This window comes from Rhopilema esculentum, chromosome 4, assembly GCF_057945365.1.
Source record: "Rhopilema esculentum isolate cy_ngs chromosome 4, ASM5794536v1, whole genome shotgun sequence".
NCBI classification, from domain to species: domain Eukaryota; kingdom Metazoa; phylum Cnidaria; class Scyphozoa; order Rhizostomeae; family Rhizostomatidae; genus Rhopilema; species Rhopilema esculentum.
In genome coordinates this window covers 4,234,706-4,255,789 of record NC_142818.1, presented here as the reverse complement: position 1 = coordinate 4,255,789, position 21,084 = coordinate 4,234,706, and the positions used below count along the sequence as shown (strand labels likewise).

The window sequence follows — 21,084 nt, the reverse complement described above, 5'->3', positions numbered from 1 at the left end:
TCCTGAAGGCTCTTTTATAGCAGTGACAATAAGGAAATCTGTGCTTGCCGGGATTTTTTGGGTTCAGATTTCTTCCGCTTTGTCACAACAGCAGCAACCAGATCACAAGATTGAAACCGAGGGTACTGCTTGAACATGTTGCAAGTAATATGGCGGAATGGTTGTCGAATTTTGGTATCTGATATGTCGTATGATCTGAGGATCACAGAGCCTCAAAATTTATAAAAGTAAGTTCTTTCTGTTTTTCCTTATCTTTTGCATTTAAATGTACATAGAATGGCTGACTATGTATGCCGCTTGCAAATTTTAAGCTAGAGGCCTATGCCTATAATTGCAAAATCGTACCAATTTAGATTCCATGGCAGCTGCACTGTACTCCCAAGAAAATTTTTGAAAGCCCCGAGTATATACTTCTACTCCCGAGTGATGAGCATGAGTTGGGCATGTTTTTGTGTGTGGTTTTTCCGGGGTGCAAGGATGGCTCAACAACAGATTCAAGGAGCTTTAGTTTGTGAACCTGACATGACATGGACAAAACTCTCCACAGACCACAGCTGTTACGCTGCGGAAGTCAGGACAGCACCACAGGCCCGTTTTCTGACCGTATCGGAGAAAATCGACGTTATCTCAAAATTTGAAAAAGCTATAGAGAAGCTGTTTTTTGTTTTTTGGACTCCGCATTAAATTTTGGAGTGGAAAGTTGAAATGGAATTGTTGGGAAAAAGAATAGAATAATTGGGAATATTTTTGTATGAGATTCCCTGAAAAGGTAGAAAAATAAATGAAAACAGCATTTAACAATTTTTTTACCTTTAAGTTGATATTTTCTCGCACCTGACGGAGAAACCGAAGAGGAACATGTTGCAGAGGGACTTCGCATCTTTTAGAGCATCATCTTAGAGAATCACTAGGTTTTAGGCTGACCAGGGCAGTGCAAATCAGCTCGCCTTTCCACAGACTAGCTTACTTTGCTAGGAAAACATATCAAAGTAACTCTTCATTTGTAGGAACATTTTTGGAGTGTCCCCTCTAGACAGAAAAACCATTGGCATTCAAATTTCGCACAAGCACACAAATTCAAAAAATGTACATAAATTGATATAAAATAATCATGCTAATATAATTTGCATTGTTTAGCTCTTGAAAGTTTTTAAGACCTTCCAAACTGTAATATGCTCCATGGTTCCTAATCACATATTTTTTAACTAAGTATCATCAACTGGTACGTTTTCCTGCACTTTTCATACCCAATTTACAAAATTTTCTGCAATATTTACTTATTTCTTTGGCATTGCAAATCGATTACAGCTTTTGCCTTTTATTCTCTGTAGATACTTTTTTCATGCCACATATAACACAGTTTGATATCCTCATGTCTCTTTCTGAAAGCCAAAAGCTAGCATTATATCACATTATTTAAACCATGCGTAAACATATTTTTTTGTTTTAGCTCTTTTTGCCTTTGCTTGAAGTCACATTGATGGTAGAAAGCATGGCTTCAAGTTTGTTCATCAAGACACTCAGAGTATGCCCTGTCAAAGCTTTCAAACGCTCACAATCAACAGCAGTGCCATCATGGCTGAAAGCAATTACTGGCTTAAAGAATTATAAAGTTTGTCAAATTGGAGATCCAATACTAAGACAGAAATCAAAGCCAGTACAGTTTGACTATATGTTGAGCCAAGAATTCAATCAACTTGTTGAGCTGATGGTTAAAACTATGAGGGACAAGAAAGGAGTTGGGATCGCTGCACCTCAAGTTGGTGCCAGTTTGAGAGTTATTGCAGTGGAGTTTAATGGACATCATCTCAAGCAAAACCTCAAGAAGTTTGGAGCAAATGGAGTACAAAAAATGCAAATGCAATTATTCCCATTAAAGGTGGTGGTTAACCCTGAAGTAAAAATTATTGACCCTACTACAGTAGCATTCAAGGAAGGGTGCTTGAGTATGGAAGGATATTCAGCAATTGTTCCAAGGGTAAAGGAAGTTCAAATCTCAGGACAAAGCACAACTGGAGAGAAATTGAAATTTAATATTGCTGGCTGGATGGCACGAGTTTTTCAACATGAGATGGACCACTTAGATGGGCATCTGTTTGTAGACTCTATGCAGTATAAAACTCTTATTTTTGAAAAGTGGAAAGATTTTGCATCATAGTTTTATCTTAGATACTTTAGGTGTTTGTTTTATTTTTCAATGGAGTCCTGAAAAAGTTCATTGTTTTATTGTCATTGCTAGAACTCTAGTCTTCTGCTGATATTGAAGGGTTATTAAAATTCTCATTTTCTCAATGGACACTTGGTGGTTCAATCGTTATTGATAAGGCTTGCATGTCGAAAAATAGCAAGAGAAGGCTTGCTGAGTGCTGACATATCTATGTAGTAAATAGCTTCTGACATAATTGTGTGTTGTCAGTATATACCTCCAATTTAGTGTTGTGAAATCACTCACCACTCTGACCATACTTTAACTGGTTGCATATCTAAATGTATTTAAAAATTTATGTTTTTATTGCGGTATCTTTTATAAATAATGTCAAAAGCAAGTATTTAGTAAATCATCATAAGCATTGCTCTTCTTGGATCTAAACACATTTCTATTAATTCTCAATTTAATTTTTATGGTCTCCAAATACATTGATAACCTTTAAAATAGAAATATATTTTTAATCTTTAGGATACCAGTACTTTTGATATTATTTGTTTACAATTTGTTTGTATGATGAAAGAGACAGATTCAATTGTAATTAAGTACTGTTAAATCAACTTAATTTCTATTTAGTATTTTTTGCCAGTCAGAGAAATCTTTATAAATAACACATTATTTTCATCATGATAGTATAACAAAACATTTAATGTAAAATACAGAAAATAATTTAATCAAAATGTGATTTATTCAACATTTAAATTTGATATAAATTGAAAGTTCTTCGCTAAATGGAAATTTAAGTTAAATATACACTCAGGATTTAAGTTATATGTAGGATAAATAGATAGAAGCTGAGAAGGCAAATTATCACAAATACTACCACACTATCATACAGTCACAAAATACAGAATCTTTGTCATACTAGTGGCCAAAACTGGAGGGGAGGGGGGAGGGGGGGGCTAACCTATTTTTGTTGTTTCAAAACACTTGCTTTAGTATTCGCTTGAATATCAGTCTTAATGGACACAGCCCCAGAAAGCCTCCCTATCTTGTATGCTTTTGTAAGCTACTTTTAACTGTGATATAAAAAATGAGAAGAATATCATTTTGTATTACAATTTGGATTGCTGTTGTGGAGCTGAGGATATGATAATGAAAAAAACTCATGAGTACTAATAAGCAATTAAACAGTTTGTCATTAATTCTTAAAGGCTATATTGTCATTTATATCAACAACTCATTATTCAACCTAGCATCACCTTCTCAGCTTTTAGTCTACCAATAGTTTAATAAAATTGATTGTTTTAGATATCTAAATTATTGTGTAGAGGTATTTTATTGACACAATTGAACTGAACTGGACGATATTTATTCATACTTGTGCTTTTAGAATGGATAATCATACAATGATTGCATGTCATTTACGTCTTATTACAGATGATCAAGAAGGAATGAATGAGATCTTGAATTATATCTTACCAGGATGCATTCGCTACTAGATTGGATGTGACCAGACAAAGACTCTGGATATGAACCATAACCTACTTCCTTTGACACCATATTCAAAACAGAGCAAAAATGTTTTATTTCTTATGATATAACTAGCTACTTTCAGATGTCACATCTTGAAGTACAAAAATACAATAACAATACTAAAAAATAGGATACTTCAAGATAAACCATAAAAGGACAAGACAGACAAGACAAGACAAGACAAGACAAGACAAGACAAGACAAGACAAGACAAGACAAGACAAGACAAGACAAAACAAGACAAGGCAAGACAAGACAGGCAGGGAGTCAAGCAATTCACCACAGGAATGCAAAACAAAATAAGACAATATAAACACTTGATTTGTAATATAAATACTTGTTTTGTATAAACAATACAAAACAAGACAAAACTTGACAAGATAAGGCCTGGTAAACAAAATTAAGACAAAATGAGATAGGTTGAAATGAGACAATACAAGACAATGGCACAAGCAATATGCAAGGCAAAATAAAAATACCAAACAAGATAAACAGATAGAGGGCAGGATAAAATCAATAATAGAAAGTGTGACAAGACTGGAAAAGACAAAAAGCACAAGACAAAAGAGGCAAAACAACATTCAACAAGAAAAACAAAATGAGGCTCACAAAACGATGACAAAATGAGACAACTACGAGTGGCACACAACAAAATGAAACAGCACAAAACGGGACAGCATAAAACGGGACAGCACAAAACAGGACAAGACAGCACAAAACAGGACAAGACAGCACAAAATGGGACAAGACAGCACAAAACAGGACAAGACAGCACAAAACAGGACAAGACAGCACAAAACGGGACAAGACAGCACAAAACGGGACAAGACAGCACAAAACGAGACAAGACAGCACAAAACGGAACAAGACAAAACGAGTCAGGACAATAAAGTATATAAAAGAACAGGACAAAACATGAGACAAACAAGACAAGATAGCACAAAACAACACGTCATGAACAAAGCCAAGACAAGGCAAGACATTAACATAAAATTAAAAGGCAAGGCAAGACACAAACAAAGCCAGGCTTAAAGTACTGCAAAGTGAAAAACACTGACAATCAAATGGAACAACGTACCATCACGAAACTACACACATGAACAAATACGGAATAAGAACAAAGAATGATAGTGAAGGAAAATCAAGAAAATCTAATGCTATAAACAAATTTCAAGGCGAAGATCAAAGGAGACAAACAAGAAAAGGCAAAAATATTCAGGATAAAACATTACTACACTATGTGGGTAATGTAATGCTACTATGGTGGACAAAAGAAACAACTAAGCAAAACAACAGTAAAAGATATCTCGAAAAGAAAAATGTGATACATAGAGGCAAAAACAGTAAAAACAATTCAAGAAATAATTTAAAAGAAATAAACTTGCAAGGAATGCAAGGAATATAAGAACAACATGTGTTGTGAATTTGAAATGGTTGTTATCACGTGGGCACTCACAGAAAGGCCCATGTGTCTATGGCTGCAAATTTTTGATATTGCTCAGGCTTGTACAGCATTCTATAAACGATTGCAAAAGAGAATCCAGATGATGTAACCAGAAAAAATAAGGGAATAAAACGAAGATACAAAGCAAGGTAGGAAAGAGTAACAATGGTAAACTAACAAGATAAAATACACACATGCGACACGATGTTGCAAGAACGACTTTCAAAGGAGAGGAAACGACAGAACACACCACAGAGGGCACAAAACAACAAAAAGATGAACAAAACATATCGGTAAGCGTTAGGTATAACAAATATACGATGCTTCAAACAAAGACTGGGCTGTCAAAGCCATGGCTCCTCAAAGCTAAAACATATAAAAAACATGATGCAACATGACATGGCATGAGAAGATATGAACATATCATACATAGAAACAGACCAATGTAAATAAACACAAAAGATACAATATACCACGAAGATACTACTCCAAACAAATAAAGCTAAGTATGGAAAACTAAAAGAAAACATGATTACCAATACTAATTTAACAAAAATTAAAATTATTAGAAGCTGATTTACCATACCATGGCAAGATACGAGCAAAGTGGACGAAATACAGAACAAAAAGATAGGATAACAAGACAAAAACACAATATACAAGGTACAAGATACAAGATACAAGGCACAAGATACAAGGAACAAGACAAGACAAGACAAAAACATAAGATACAAGACATAAGATACAAAATACAAGACACAAGATAAAAGGCACAAGATACAAGACAACACAAAACAAAACAAGACAAAAAGTCAATACGCAGGACAAAGAAAAGACACAAGACACGAGATACAAGACAACTCAAGAAAAAGCAAGACAATACGAGATAAAAACAAGACAACACAAGACAAAAAGACAAGACGCAAGACACAAGCACTAGATACAAGACAAGACATAAAATACGAGGAACAAGAAACAAGACAGGATAATAAGACAAAAACACAATATACAAGGTACAAGATACAAGGCACAAGATACAAGGAACAAGAAACAAGACAAGACAAGACAAGACAAAAACATAAGATACAAGACATAAGATACAAGATACAAAACACAAGGCACAAGCTACAAGGCACTAGATACAAGGAACAAGACAAGACAAGAAAAAAACATAAGATACAAGACATAAGATACAAAATACAAGACACAATACACAAGGCACAAGATACAAGGCACAAGATACAAGGAACAAGACAAGACAAAAACATAAGATACAAGACATAAGATATAAGATACAAGACACAAGACACAAGATACAAGGCACAAGATACAAGGAACAAGACAAGACAAGACAAAAACATAAGATACAAGACATAAGATACAAAATACAAGACACAAGATACAAGACAACACAAAACAAAACAAGACAAAAAGTCAATACGCAGGACAAAGAAAAGACACAAGACACGAGATACAAGACAACTCAAGAAAAAGCAAGACAATACGAGATAAAAACAAGACAACACAAGACAAAAAGACAAGACGCAAGACACAAGCACTAGATACAAGACAAGACATAAAATACGAGGAACAAGAAACAAGACAGGATAATAAGACAAAAACACAATATACAAGGTACAAGATACAAGGCACAAGATACAAGGAACAAGAAACAAGACAAGACAAGACAAGACAAAAACATAAGATACAAGACATAAGATACAAGACACAAGACACAAGGCACAAGATACAAGGCACTAGATACAAAGAACAAGATAACAAGGAACAAGATACAAGGCACAAGATACAAGGGACAAGATGCAAGGCACAAGATACAAGGCATTAGATACAAGGGATAAGGTACAAGGGACAAGATGTAAGGCACAAGACAAGACAAGACAAGATCAAACCAAACCAAACCAAACAGGACAAAACAAGACAAAACAAAATATAAAACAAATTACTGTCTGCGGATATGATGCTCAAATGAATTTACCAAAACTGTTTATATAAACGCAATCTTACAAATAAAAATAACACGAACACATAGTGTAGAAAAATATACAATATCACAAGAGAAAAGATGAAACAATAACAAGACAAGAAACAGTAAAAAATGGAGCAAAATACCACAAGACATGATAGGACACAAAATGAGAAAGCATTTCGAATAAAAAAATTAGGAATGGAGATTAATAAATATTTACATGATGTTACAACCCAAGAAACAACAGATGAAGAAACGAAATCATCTAACATTAACAAAGAAACAATATCAGCCACGTAAAAGGTTGATACAAAAGCCAAACTATGTACAAAAATTAGAAAATAAACAATATAGCAACCACAGCCATGACCATGATACTGATGACTTCACAAGATTAAAGCACAAAATGACATGAAAGGACACTAATGCCTGACGTAGCTAGTGACCATGGATGACACAAAAACACAGAGGCCAATACAGAATGGAAAACAAAGCTACCACAAAACAAGACTGTTACGAAAAGCTCAGATATGTGAGGTATATGGAATGGTAAACAAAAAAAATTAAATTGAAATATGATCATATGATAGTGGGGATTTTTTAGTTGGAAATGTCAGGGAAACGCCAAGAAACCTAAAGCAAAGCCCTAAAACAGGAAAAGGAGAGAGGGATTTGGAAAAGAGAGAGGAAAAATCAAGCTTGAAAAGGGGATATTGATGGCAGAGACTGTGACACTGCTTGCAGGCACCTAACAGGAAAACTCTTAAAAGATTAAATGACTCAATGAAAAAAAAATTTTGGTTGAAAATGCGAAAAGTTGGCCAAAGTTTGAGATCGAAACCATGGTGTCCAGAGTTGTACTACCTCTACACTGTTTAAAATTAATTCAAAGTGAACCGGTGTTGAAATGCATCCTGGTAAGGACAATAATTCAAATCAGCTCATTTAATAAGGTTTATGTTTAATAAGTTTAATAAGTTTTATGTTTAGAAATGAAATAAACTGCCACTTTATACCGATTCATTACCATAGGATACTTAAAAAACTAACTTTTATGTGTTTGAGTTAAGAATTTTATATTTTCATAACTTTTTCAAATTGTTTTAATACTTACATACGGATCTCAACAGTAAAGGTTTCTTTATGTCGTTGATATGCGATTCCTTTAAGCGTCCATGAAAAATCGTTATTCACATGAAACCAATAACATAGTCTCGTTGTCTTCTGTTATTAAGGGTTGTTCTACCATTGCTCCAGTAGCGTTGCATGAATGATATCACATCATATATGATTAAAATTAAAAATTTGGGTATTCATCTTGTTATCTTTGAAACAATACAAAAAGTAGAAACTTTAATACTTGATTAATGAAGTAAAGTTAACATCTTTTATTTTATCCGTTCCATTCAAATCTGTAAGCTCAACAAGGCAAATGCTGCCGATAACGTTTCCTCCAGCTTCTTTGAAAAGGTCACAAGCAGCTGCTAATGTACCTAGGAAACAATGAGCATTACTAAATCAAGAGCTACGCATCAAACTTAAGTGATGCAAGGGGTCATTTTAGTGACGTGTGTCGTCATTTTAATGATATGTGACGTCCAATGGGTGATATGTGACGTCATTTCAGTGACATGTGACATCATTTCAGTGACATGTGACGTCATTTTAGTGACATGGCTCATCGTTTTAGTGATATGTGACATCAAGTTAGTGATATGTGACGTCATGTGAATGATATGGGACGTCATGTTAATGATGTGATATGTGATGTCACTGTAGTGACAGATGTCCTCATTGAGGAACAACCAAGCGGGGTTCGTGTTCACATTGCAATAGCAGGAACCAGCAACATAAGACTGAGGCATACTTAATTTCCTTTTACTATAACTAGCAAGATATTCAATGGCAAAAGATAATAAAAAAGCAGCAAAATGCATACCGCCAGTGGCAAGCAAATCGTCAATGATAACAATTTTGTCATTCTGGTTGATTGCATCAGCTTGAATTTCCAAAACGTCCTATGGAATATCGTAATGTAAAAATCTACGAATTACCACACAGGTTTTATTACAATAACAACAATAACAATGATGTTTCTTACAACATGATTATTTAATGTCCATTTTTTGAAAAACAGATCCCAAGATTATATGAGATAATTTCTCTTTCAAGCGAAAATCGGAAAGTCCCGGCAAATATAGGCTAATTCAAGCTTGACATGTTGAAGACACGTTTTGTGGGACCAAGGAGTTTGGAGACCATGTATTCAAGCTTGACATGTAGAAGACACACGTTTTGTGGGACCAAGAAGTTTGGAGGCCAGATGACGTAATTAGAAATTATCGCGAAAACAAAAAAAATATGCAGATTGGACAAAACTCAATAACTGGAACCTTCATTAACTCAACTTTGCATTCCCCTTGCTTCTTCTCTAATGTGCCAGTCAAACTACCATTTGGTTATTTCATATTTACTTAATTTGAAGCTAATTTGGTCAATAAGGCTTCTAGCTAGAATAGCATAACGACCTTCAACCGAAATATTTGGAGGATCTGTTCAAGTGCTTTTTACAGTATTTTCAAAAACGAAACAGCTGATGACCAAACGCAACATACCTCTCCGTATTCTTTTGTAGATTTTTTGCTAATTATTTTGCCAGGTAGTTTTCCAGCCTTTCTTACGGGCACGAAAGGTTTCCCTAACTTGTTAGCAACTAATGGTGCTACAAGGAACCCGCGAGCATCCAAGCCTGAAATAAACAAGGATGATGATGATAATTCTGAATTTCGGTTTACTTTGGTTTATTGGCAATTCATGATGAAATTCAAGAAGACAGTATCACAGAATATCCCTTAAACCATCTTGTCTCATTTTATAGATCACTCTGACTTCGACATACAAATCAAAACGAAACAAGATTTTTGCAACTCCGTCACAGGTAGAAGATTTTAGAAATATCTTACCCTTTTATGACCCTCCTGAACATCTAGCTCTCTACCCAGAACAAAATGTAACTCTTTGCTTCAAAAATACATCTGTTTCTGTTTCAAACAGTCATGTTAAGAAACTCAGTAAGGTACTGGAAAATGCATCTCAAGAAATATTGCTTTAACTTGGCTGGACAAACCGAAATTGCAACTTGATAAGCAATGACTAGCACGAAGAAAGGTATCAAATTAGCTCACCATATAACATATCTCTCATCATGCTTCTAAGCAACTAGAGCCTGTGAAAATCTTTGCAAATAACTATGAAATATCTCATCATTCCCCATTTGCCAGTATCACATCTAGTTGATGACAAACCATCAAATTCGAGTTAATTCTTGTCGCACTGCCATGTGGAGGCAGGTTTTATGCAGATTTTGCTGCAGATCTCCAAAAAGCGTCCAGAAGCGAGTCAGGTCTAAAACCAGTAGTTATGAACCAGTTGCATTTGAAACAAACAATCAACGCAAACGAGGAATCAAGAGGTCACGAGGCCCTCAGACGGCTACCGGTGCTCTCATTCAAATATCAATACCCAACGCCTTCTCAAGAAATATTCAAACAGCTTCGTATTTAGATTTGCAATAATACAGTTTACTGATTTGAATCAAAAAAAGCGTAAACAGAAATATATTTAACGTGATCTCAATGCATGTCCAGGACACGCTAAAGGGGCCTAATTTTACTTTCCTAATCTCGAAACAAGTCAAATCAAATATAAAGATTCGCCTCAGGTAAATTGATATGAAAGTCAAAGGAAAAGCTGCCGATTTTGATCTAAAGAAACTGCAAATTTAAGTCTCAAGTTTGAATTGAGGGAAGCAAGGCATTTGCAAATGAACAGAACAACGGAAATTCCTTTGCATGTTTCCGCTGAAGATCTAGCAGACAAAAGTGCAAATTTGCTATTTCTGTCTAGTATTTTAACAAAAAGTGATTCAATAAAAGGATATAATAACTTACCTAAAGGATCTTTTATTAACATTATTAGAAGAGAACAAAAGATAAAGGCAAACAGAAAAAGAGAAACAAAAGATGAGGAGAAGATCTAGAAGAGAAGTGAGCAGATTTGCTTTCACTGGCTAATGTTCTCATAAAAGGTAATTTAGTGGAAGGATATAATTACTTATACTTTATTGATTCGTTTAGGAGAGAACAAACGTCAAAAGATCAAGTCGGTTAAAGGCAATCTATCACGATGTTGATTGATTATAAGAACAAAGGGATTTTTATTGTTTCCAGTCCCCTTTAATTTATCGCATTGTAAAAAATATGACGGAGCGCTGGAATTGTGTTTAGGCTATTGTTCCAGCTATTGTTCTCGTTAACCAATCCACAACGAGACAGATTGCCTTTAACATCAAACAGATTATCACCTGCTATCACGTCCACATTTGAGTAGGACTCTTTGATGACGATAATCATAAGCTCAACCATATCTGTAACTGCTGCTTGATTCTTGAAAATCGGCATTATGTCTCTAGCAAGGAAGAATAAATGTTGCCAATCAAGAATTAGCTGCGTGCTTGCTTCACTAAACAAAGTCTTTTAAATCTTTTTCGAATATCTTAAGAGAAGCATATTGAAAAAACAGCTAAGAAATATTCACCAGAAACGATTTCGATAAGGCCATTGCTTTATAGAAATAACCTAAAGTAAATTTTTGCCTATAATCTTTCGCATCAGTCTGAATAGATTCTTATAACTGACAATAAATGGATAAGGAGACTCTTTAGGTTCGAAAGTGCTCTTTTAAATTTATATTTCGTAGTCTTTATCATTTTGTTTTACTTTTCGAAGAATTTACAGATATTTTACAAAAATAATTCCTTGTACAAAAAATTGCATGTGATTGACAGATTACTTGGTACATGATGGAGCAATGGCTTGAGAAAAACATCATTTTTTTACGTAAAAGTCTGCAAGAATGAGCCTTTATACTAATTTTAAGGCTGGTTGGGTTTTTATTTTCGATCAAGTGTCTGCCTGATCTTAAAACACTAGTACTAGGCTATACAGTTGTACTATCAAAAACAAAAATCTTGTAGTATTCTCTTACTAACGCCTAACTTTTCTATGTTCTTTGCCTGTTAATGCTTATTGAATTTTGTGTCTGCAAACACAGCAATTTTCAGATGGTAAATTATGAGTTGAAAGGGGGCTCTTTATTTTCATGGGCATGACGTCAGGGGTACTATAGAGTTGTCAAGCTTTTGTGCATCCTCTCTGGCTCAACCTTGAGGAAAATACTTATCACTGTCATTGAAACTTAGGATAGGAAATTGCTTTCAATGGACACAGACATAAATGTTTGAAAGCTGCAAACACAGCAATATTCAGATGATAAATTATCAGTTGAAAGGGGGCTCTTTATTATCATGGACATGACTTCGGGGGTACTACAATGTTGTCAAGCTTTTGTGCATCCTCTCTGGCTCAACCTCGAGGAAAATACTTATCACTGTCATTGAAACTTAGGATAGTAAATTGCTTTCAATGGACACAGACATCAATGTTTTAAAGCTACAAACACAGCAATATTCAGATGGTAAATTATCACTTGAAAGGGGGCTCTTTATTATCATGGACATGACTTCGGGGGTACTATAGAGTTGTCAAGCTTTTGTGCATCCTCTCTGGCTCAACCTTGAGGAAAATACTTATCACTGTCACTGAAACTTTGGATAGGAAATTGCTTTCAATGGACACAAACATCAATGTTTGAAAGCTGCAAACACAGCAACAAAGTTGATAAGCAAAAGACCTAGAGTGTGGAATGTGGGCCAAGGCAAAAAAATATATACTAACAGATCCTCCCTGTTACCTTTTTTGAAAACCACAACTTTTTTTACTTAGGCATGAAATTTTAATTTATTGGGGTTAGCTCAAAATTTGAAAAGCAAATTGTAAATATTGCTATAAAATGGAAGTCATGAAATTTGCAAAATGTTGTTCATAAATTTGACTTTGATATAACCAGATTTTCTCAACGAATGGCTTCAGTTCAAACCTCCTCGCAAATTCACATGTTTTCAATCAATTCTTCTGGCACTACAACATCATTGATAGAATTTTCCCATCAAGTGCATGTTCTGCCAAAACTTTGCTGAAATTTACATACACTTTTCTTCCTAGATGCCTTTTTAGAGGTTTTTCTACCGTGCTGGATCCTTGAAGTGCTCTAATCAAACACTGACAGCTAATTTCTCACAATGTTTTTCACTTCCCACGTACAGAAATCGGAGTTTTATTTTCGGTATCATTTTATTTTGATATCTTTGAAGGGCTGAAATATCTTATAGCGGGGCCTCTCTTGTCGATTAGCTTTGCTACTGAGAGAGTTCCTTCTTTAAATAATTCCCCATACATACATTTCCTACAGATAAGTTGTGTTCCAAATTTTATTGTTATAATTATTGTTTGATATTTGATGTTGCTGTATTTTTATTTAGTATTCTGTGGAAATGTATGTAGTGGAATTTAAAATATAACGAACCTTAACCTGGACCTGAACAATAGAAAATGATATACCAGTGAGCTATGTGAGGTACTATGTTGTTAACATATAAATCTGGTGCTTATATTTTAGCCTCTTTGTGTCAAAACTGTAGCCAAAACGTATTGAAAGCTTTTTAATGCATTAGCAAAACAATAGAGCTCTTTTAAAATCTTTTGTTATAGTTGTTAAAGCATTAAAGATCACAGTAATGAAAACTGGAACACACTTAACTGAATTTGTTACACTTGACTTGTGAAATAACATCACATTAAAATATTTTGTATTGCTGTAATCTGCATTGTGTGTCTGGTCAGGAGGTCAACAATATTAATTAATGGAATGGGACCACCAAACTGCAGAGTATGGAAAGTGCACACTCAAAACATTTTTTTTAAATATCCCTGCACATCTGAAAAATGTCGTGGATGAATTTCGATATGTTTGCTTTTCAAAGCCATTTTAAACTTTTGTAACACAAAAAGATTGTTTGCATTTCGAGATTTTGGCTTGGCATGAGTGTGTTCCATTGCTTAGGGAAAATAAAAAATTTAAATTTCCTCAAGATCGAGATAATCTTGCATTAGTTCGACAACAAAATAACTATCAATAATGTACATTTTCTTACTTCGCTCATATTCCCTTCCTTATTAATATCGTCGATATCTAACATAGTTGTGTGTACTATTTATCCTACACACAGTGGCGTAGCGTGAGCGCAGAACTAAGGCATGCGATAGCATAAAATATACGGCTATGTTGAATGAATGTAATCTTAATTTCAGCTTCTTAAAATTACAAGCGGTAATTAATAATAATCGTTATCAGGGACGCCTGCACAAGATTAGGGCAGGAGGGGCAGTGTTGGTGCTGAGGGCAAATCGTAGAATTTTTCCAATAACATGATCAAGTATTCCTATTTAAGGAAGGAGGGTGGAGTAACATAACAAAATGTTAACATGCATATGTGACGACCATACAGCTGAGTTTTTCTACCATCAATGATAGCAAATACTGTTTTATCCTTCTTTGGTTTCTGGAGTACTTCTCAGGGAACAGGTCTCTTGTTTATCTACTTTTATCTTTGCCGCTCTCCCTCTTTTTACCCACCTTGCTACAGGCAGCCTTTTCAACCTTTGTGTTTTTGTGCTGGTTTTATCATTTTTCTAATATTTTCTAATAGAAATTAACATAACGAGTGCGGTCAAAGTGATCATCAATAATCAATAAGATTCTGTAATATTTTCTTATATTTCAGGGCACTTCTTGCCCCCTCTGCCCCTCTTCGAAGAGGGCAGGAGGGGCAGCTGCCCCCCCGGTGTAGGCGCCCCTGATCGTTATAATAAATTTTGATTTTGAAAGTAACAAATTATTTGTACTCTAATTCTAATCAATCAAGGTGTCTATTCTTTGCATCAGGAAAAAGGGAAAAATTATCACCCATGCGAAAAGTTTTTGAAAAAAGCTCATTTGCTTTGCAAAAATTTTCAGAATAACTTCTAGTGCTAAAACCGATTTGCAGTGCTAAAATCAAACTCCTCAAGGAAAGGCATCACCTAGTGCCCACCTAATGTAAGAATTTGTTACGCTATATCAATCAATGAAAACCAAGCACCTGACTCCGATTACAGCATGGAGTTGGAATGCAACGATTAAAAATGTGTCATCGTTATGGATAATTGTCAAAGAAGCCTCAAAGGCATACCAGAGGCTTATCAAATGTGGATGTAAGCAGAAATGTTCGACAAGATGTAAATGCAGACAGTTTGGTTTGGAATGTACGGAATCGCGCATGTGCAATAGGCAGTGCTTCGAAGAGTTTGACACTTAAACTTTCAATCTCGTCAGGATGTCGATTTTGTGCGACAATTCGAAATTATTAACTGAAAGCTGACATAAGAAAACACAATAGGCATTTTCTAGCAAGTACCTGCAGGCATTTTCAACCGACCTATCTTGGAAAGTATATGGGAGCATAGGTTTGCGTAATTTCTATACTTGCACATTTGAGGAATGTTGGCACAGATGCATTTCAGAAACCTTTAGCGGACTGTGCACTAATACCCCATGCTAAAAAGCTTTTTTAGTACAATTTTCATCAAGAAGATAGCTCTTTAGCGACTGTCATTACTGAATTAATGATTTGAATAAAACTCCTCTGGGACAATGAAATTTGTGTGCTTGATGAAAAATTTAAACGTTTGTAGAGGTTTGGATCCAAGTACCCCTTTCTAAAAATAGGTCGTGGGGCAAATTAAAAGATGTGATTGCTTTTATCGTTATGGGGAGCTTTATCTCTATAATACTAGTAATTTTCGTATTTTGCTGCCGAGTACGACAGAAAAATAATCAGCACCTTTCTTGGAGGTCTGGGACCAAGAACCCCATCTTAAAATAGAATTTAATTATTTAGATATCAATATTATTTTGTTTACATGCCTAATTATGCACTTCTACAACTTTTTATGCTTTTGATATGGAAGAATGATAAACAATTGGTAGAATTTGTTTCAGAGGACTGGGTCCGAGTGCCTACGGCTAAAAATAGCACTTTGGGGTAAATTACAGTTGGGGTCCCGATCCCATTGTTTTCAGCATGTCAAAGTCTATAGGTATGCCACTTTTCATGCTTTCTTCATTAAATTTACGATTGTTGTGGCTTTTTCCCTCACTAAGAGTCGATTTATTGATTGATGGGAAAGCCATGACGCAGAATGCGCTCTGACGATTCGCAACCCTCCTCCGACGTGACCAAAACAGCCCTCTGGCTTTCCTTTCATAACTTTTCGCAGAAAAATGGTACAAATACCATTTAAAGTTTAATCGATAGAACATAGCTGGCTTTACTGTTTTTTATAGTTTGCAAGAGATTAAGGTTGATTGTAAGAAATTGCGGTGGCGCTTTGCTGCTCTCGAGACATGTCCTGGGGGCTTAAGGCTGGGGTCAAACCCGTTTCTATAGCTTTATATTTTTATGATTTTATGAGTTGGAACCCTCAGTATTGTTCGAATGTATGCAAGAAAAGGAAGTACGTAAAACCGAAGGGACTCTCACGAAATTGCAAAAGATCACTCTTGAACGTTGGAACTCTCTATGCGAAGTTGAATTCTACCAAAGACAAAGACAAGTGAACGTTGGAACCCTCTATGCGAAATTGAATTCTACCAAAGACAAAGACAAAGTGAACGAACAGACAAGTAACACTTATCGTATTATATTTTTGTCATAAATATATATATATATATATTCATTTTTTCCTTATTCGATATTTATAACAGTCCTCTTAGAACAATTTTTCGTACCTAATCTAACTCTGCTACCCTAGGTGGAAATATCAAAAGAATTTCCCTACCTAGGCCTGATATTGAACCTAAGCAGGGATAATATTCTAAATGATTCAAGTATATTTTCAGCCCCCTGAATGTTGGCAAAATCGCAATTTTCCCAAAACCGCTCTTCAGTTTTCCTTTAATAACTTTTTCAAATCTCGGGTTTTTTGCCCAAACAGACGTTTATTCATTTTTTCGATACCTGCTACACTGTTTTTCATAGTCTGCGGTTTTTGCATATTGTTGTGTTTTTATTATGCGTTCAAAGTAGAAGAATTTTTCGAAAGTGCGAACTCCGCCTCTAACCATGATGTAGACTTGAGTTTATAAGTCGTGCAAGGCACCACCCCAGAGTCGGTTTTAATGCTGAATGATTGAATATTCATCAAAACATTGGTTTATTGCTGTTTTTCAAAAAATTCTACGTTTTATTTGACTTGCAGGGACTAGGAAAATTAGATACTTTCCCTGTCACCCTGTTTAAAACCACTCGGCACATCAACTGCCGTCAAATTTTTTTGAAATTGTTTCTGAACCTTTTTCTTATCCAGTCTTGTAAATGGTGCCATTACCTAAATTTTTATTGCTTTGTTTGTCCAAAATGGTCGCGAAACGATTCCAAAACAATCGCTTGAAAACAGTAAAAGTCTCACTAACCGGCTCAAAAGAGACGATGTTTTGATTGAGGGGAGGCCCTTGTGGTCTGACGAATTGCAACACTTCCTCTCACGATTCGCGCAAAACAGCCCTCCGGTTTTCCTTTAATAACTTTTCGCAGAAAAATTGTAAAAATACCAATTAAATCTTAATCAATTAAGAATGGTCTGCTACACTGTTTTTTATAGTTTGCATGAGGTTAAGAGTGTTTCAAGAACATTTTCAACCCCCGAAAGTTGCAAAAATCTCGAATTTCCCAAAACAGGCCTCCGGTTTTCCTTTCATAACTTTTCGCAGAAAAATTGTAAAAATACCACTTAAAGTTGAATCGATTGAGAATGGTTTGCTAGACTGTTTTTTATAGTTTGCAAGAGGTTGAAAGTGCTTCAAGAACAATTTCACCCCCCCCCCCCGAATGTTGGCAAAATTTCGATTTTCCAAAGCCGCACCTCAATTTTCCTTTAATAACTTTTCACAGTAAAATGGTAAAAATACCATTTAAGGTTGAATCAATTAAGAATGGTTTACTACACTTTGTTTAAAGTTCGCAAGAGGTTGAAAGTGTTTCAAGAACATGTTTAGCCCCCCGACTGTGTTGGCAAAATCTCGATTTTTCGAAACCGCTTTTCAGTTTTCCTTTAATAACTTTTTCAAATCTCAGGTTTTTGCCCAAACAGACGTTTATTCATTTTTTCGATACCTGCTACACTGTTTTTTCATAGTCTGCAGTCGGTTTTTGCAATTTGTCGTGTTTTTATATTGCGTGGAAATTTGGGGAATTTTTCCGAAGTGCAACACCGCGTCAAGCCATAATGAAGATTATAATTTGGTTCGAAAGTCGTGCCAAGTGCCCCCCCCCCCCCCTGCTTCGTCTTTAATTTCCTATTGTTTTTAATTCATCTGGAAAATTGGTTCAATTCTTCAAAATCCGGCTCAGGGGGTTACGGCTTCGTAGAGGTTTGAGGCGGTGTTACACTTTGGAAAAATTCCCCTACTTTCAACGCAAAATAAAAACACGACAAAGTGCAAAAACCGACTGCAGACTATGAAAAAACAGTGTAGCAGGTATCGACAAAATGAATAAACGTCTGTTTGGGCAAAAACCTGAGATTTGAAAAAGTTATTAAAGGAAAACTGCAGAGCGGTTTCGGGAAAATCGAGATTTTGCCAACACAGTCGGGGGGCTAAACATGTTCTTGAAACACTTTCAACCTCTTGCGAACTATAAAAAAAGTGTAGCAGACCATTCTTAATTGATTCAACTTTAAATGGTATTTTTACCATTTTACTGCGAAAAGTTATGAAAGGAAAACTGAGGTGCGGTTTTGGGAAATTCGAGAATTTCCAAACATTCGGTGGGCTGAAATTGTTCTTGAAGCACTTTTAACCTCTTGCAAACTATAAAAAACAGTGTAGCAGAACATTCTCAATCGATTCAACTTTAAGTGGTATTTTTACAATTTTTCTGCGAAAAGTTATGAAAGGAAAACCGGAGGCCTGTTTTGGGAAATTCGAGATTTTTGCAACTTTCGGGGGTTGAAAATGTTCTTGAAACACTCTTAACCTCATGCAAACTATAAAAAACAGTGTAGCAGACCATTCTCAATTTATTAAAATTTAATTGGTATTTTTACCATTTTTCTGCTAAAGGTTATTAAAGGAAAACCGGAGGGCTGTTTTGCGCGAATCGTCAGAGCGCATTGGACAACCTATCTTTGTCATGGCCCCCCCTCTCAATCAATAAAACGACTCTTTTGAGCCGGGTAGCGAGATTTTTACTGTTTTCAAGCGACCGTTTTGGAATCGTTGGCCGTTCTATTTGGACAACCAAAGCAATAAAACTTTAGGTAATGGCATCACTTACAAGTCTGGATAGGTACAAAATTCAGAAAAAAATCTGAAAAAATTTGACGGCAGTTGATGTGCCGAGTGGTTCTGAACATGGTGACAGGAAAAGTATCTCATTTTCCTAGATCTCGCAAGTCAAACAAAACGTAGAATTTTTTTGAAAAACAGAATCAAACAAATATTTTGATGAATACTGAACAACTGGAGATGAAGACTGACTCAGGGGGTAGCTCCTGGGACGACTTATAAACTCAAGTCTACATCGTGGTTTGAGGCGGATTTTGCACTTTCGAAAAATTTTCCTACTTTGGACGCAAAATAAAAACACAATTAAGTGCAAAAACCGACTGCAGACTATGAAAAAACAGTGTAGCAGGTATCGAGAAATAGAATTAACGGCTGTTTGGGCCAAAAGCTCGAGATTTAAAAAAGTTATTAAAGAAAACTGAAGAGCGGCTTTGGGAAAATTTCGCTTTTGCCAACATTCGGGGGGCTGAAAATGTTCTTGAACCGATTTTACTTCTTGCAAACTGTAAAAAAACAGTTTAGCAAATTGTGTTCTATCGATTAAACTTTAAATGGTATTTTTTGCGAAAAGTTATTAAAGGAAAACCGGAGGGCTGTTTTCACAAATTGCACATTTTTGTCTAAGTTTCGGAGACTTTCTTTTTAACCGGAAATTTTATTTAATTATGAAAATATGAAAAAACAGTGGAACTATGGTATTTGTGATGTTTAAAAATTAAATCAGTCCTACAGATTTAGTTAGTCAAAAGTTGTAAAAGGAAAACTGGAGGGTAGTTTGCGTGCGAATCGTCAGAGAGAATCGTCAGAATCGTCCCCCCGGAGCTTGTTGCTAGTTGAACGGGATGTAAGAAATTTGTAGTTTTACCCTTCAAATTGCTGAACAGTTGAAGGAAAGGTATGTACTATGTAGTTTTGAGTCGATTTCGCTGACTTGCTTCTTCCTTAGCGCCTGAAATCAGTTCAAATCAGGTTGTGATGTTTCACTCCCAGTGTCTATTTTAGGCCGTGTACAACACTTAGGCCGTGTACAACAATTTTCAATGTTTTGCCTTACCTTTTAAAGCATAGCGCGTCTTATTAGAAACAAAATACATGAATCGACAGATAATCCAGCCAGGTTTCCCACTATGAAATATCTTTTTATTATCTCTTTTTTATTTTTGTGTATGAAGCAATCAATGTCCGAATATACTCGAATGTCTAAATGAATGCTAAATAGCGGACCAGGAACGAAGGGGGCATCCCATGTAGGGACATCAAGATCGATAAGTTCTTCCGGCGCCCACGACTCTTAATCCGCCCCTGGTTGTAAAATATGATAAGTTACCTGAACAATATTCCAGCTTTTGGGAAATCAGGTACTGCCTTGATAAGGCCTTTCAAATTTTCCAAAGCTCCGTTGCCAGAGGAAGCCATTATTCTTTCCTTGTTCTTCGAAGAAATCGTTTTGTTGGCACCAGTGCTTCCACTATTCTTGCGCTACGCAAGCATCCCATAATGCATTTTTAGACTGTACCGGATTCATTTCGTATCGGATCGCTTTTCATATCGGTTATCGGATAGGCCTTCTGTTCACACGATGACGCTTGAATCCGATACGCTCTGTATCGTTTTTGCGGAGTCAGA

At 35.6% G+C, this 21,084-nt stretch overlaps 3 protein-coding genes across 8 annotated transcripts in view; 2 read left to right on the top strand and 1 right to left on the bottom strand.

Annotated features, from left to right (window-relative positions):
* Positions 1-92: 92 nt before the first annotated feature.
* LOC135691225 (peptide deformylase, mitochondrial) lies at positions 93-6,817 on the top strand. Its single transcript, XM_065209032.2, has 2 exons — positions 93-227; positions 1,451-6,817. Exon 2 carries the CDS (start codon positions 1,481-1,483, stop codon positions 2,156-2,158), a length of 678 nt encoding a protein of 225 aa, XP_065065104.2. The 5' UTR covers positions 93-227; positions 1,451-1,480; the 3' UTR covers positions 2,159-6,817.
* A 1,582-nt stretch (positions 6,818-8,399) lies between these two features.
* On the bottom strand, positions 8,400-21,027 carry LOC135691226 (adenine phosphoribosyltransferase). Its single transcript, XM_065209033.2, has 5 exons — positions 20,786-21,027; positions 11,477-11,580; positions 9,729-9,862; positions 9,053-9,131; positions 8,400-8,606 (listed from the first exon to the last, which is right to left on the bottom strand). Exons 1-5 carry the CDS (start codon positions 20,872-20,874, stop codon positions 8,467-8,469), a joined length of 546 nt encoding a protein of 181 aa, XP_065065105.2. The 5' UTR covers positions 20,875-21,027; the 3' UTR covers positions 8,400-8,466.
* LOC135691224 (uncharacterized) overlaps positions 10,319-21,084 on the top strand; it is a 41,864-nt gene continuing 31,098 nt past the window's right edge. For 2 of the 6 annotated variants that reach the window (XM_089116077.1, XM_065209028.2), the window contains exon 1: positions 10,319-11,200. Coding sequence is in view for 1 of the 6 variants with exons in the window: in XM_065209030.2 (XP_065065102.2) it covers positions 16,611-16,794 (184 nt within the window). In the remaining 5 variants the exon portion in view is untranslated. Of the gene's footprint in view, positions 11,201-16,490; positions 16,795-19,893; positions 20,354-21,084 lie in introns of those variants that run through there. The other 4 variants (XM_065209030.2, XM_065209029.2, XM_065209031.2 and 1 more) reach the window with 4 other exon arrangements.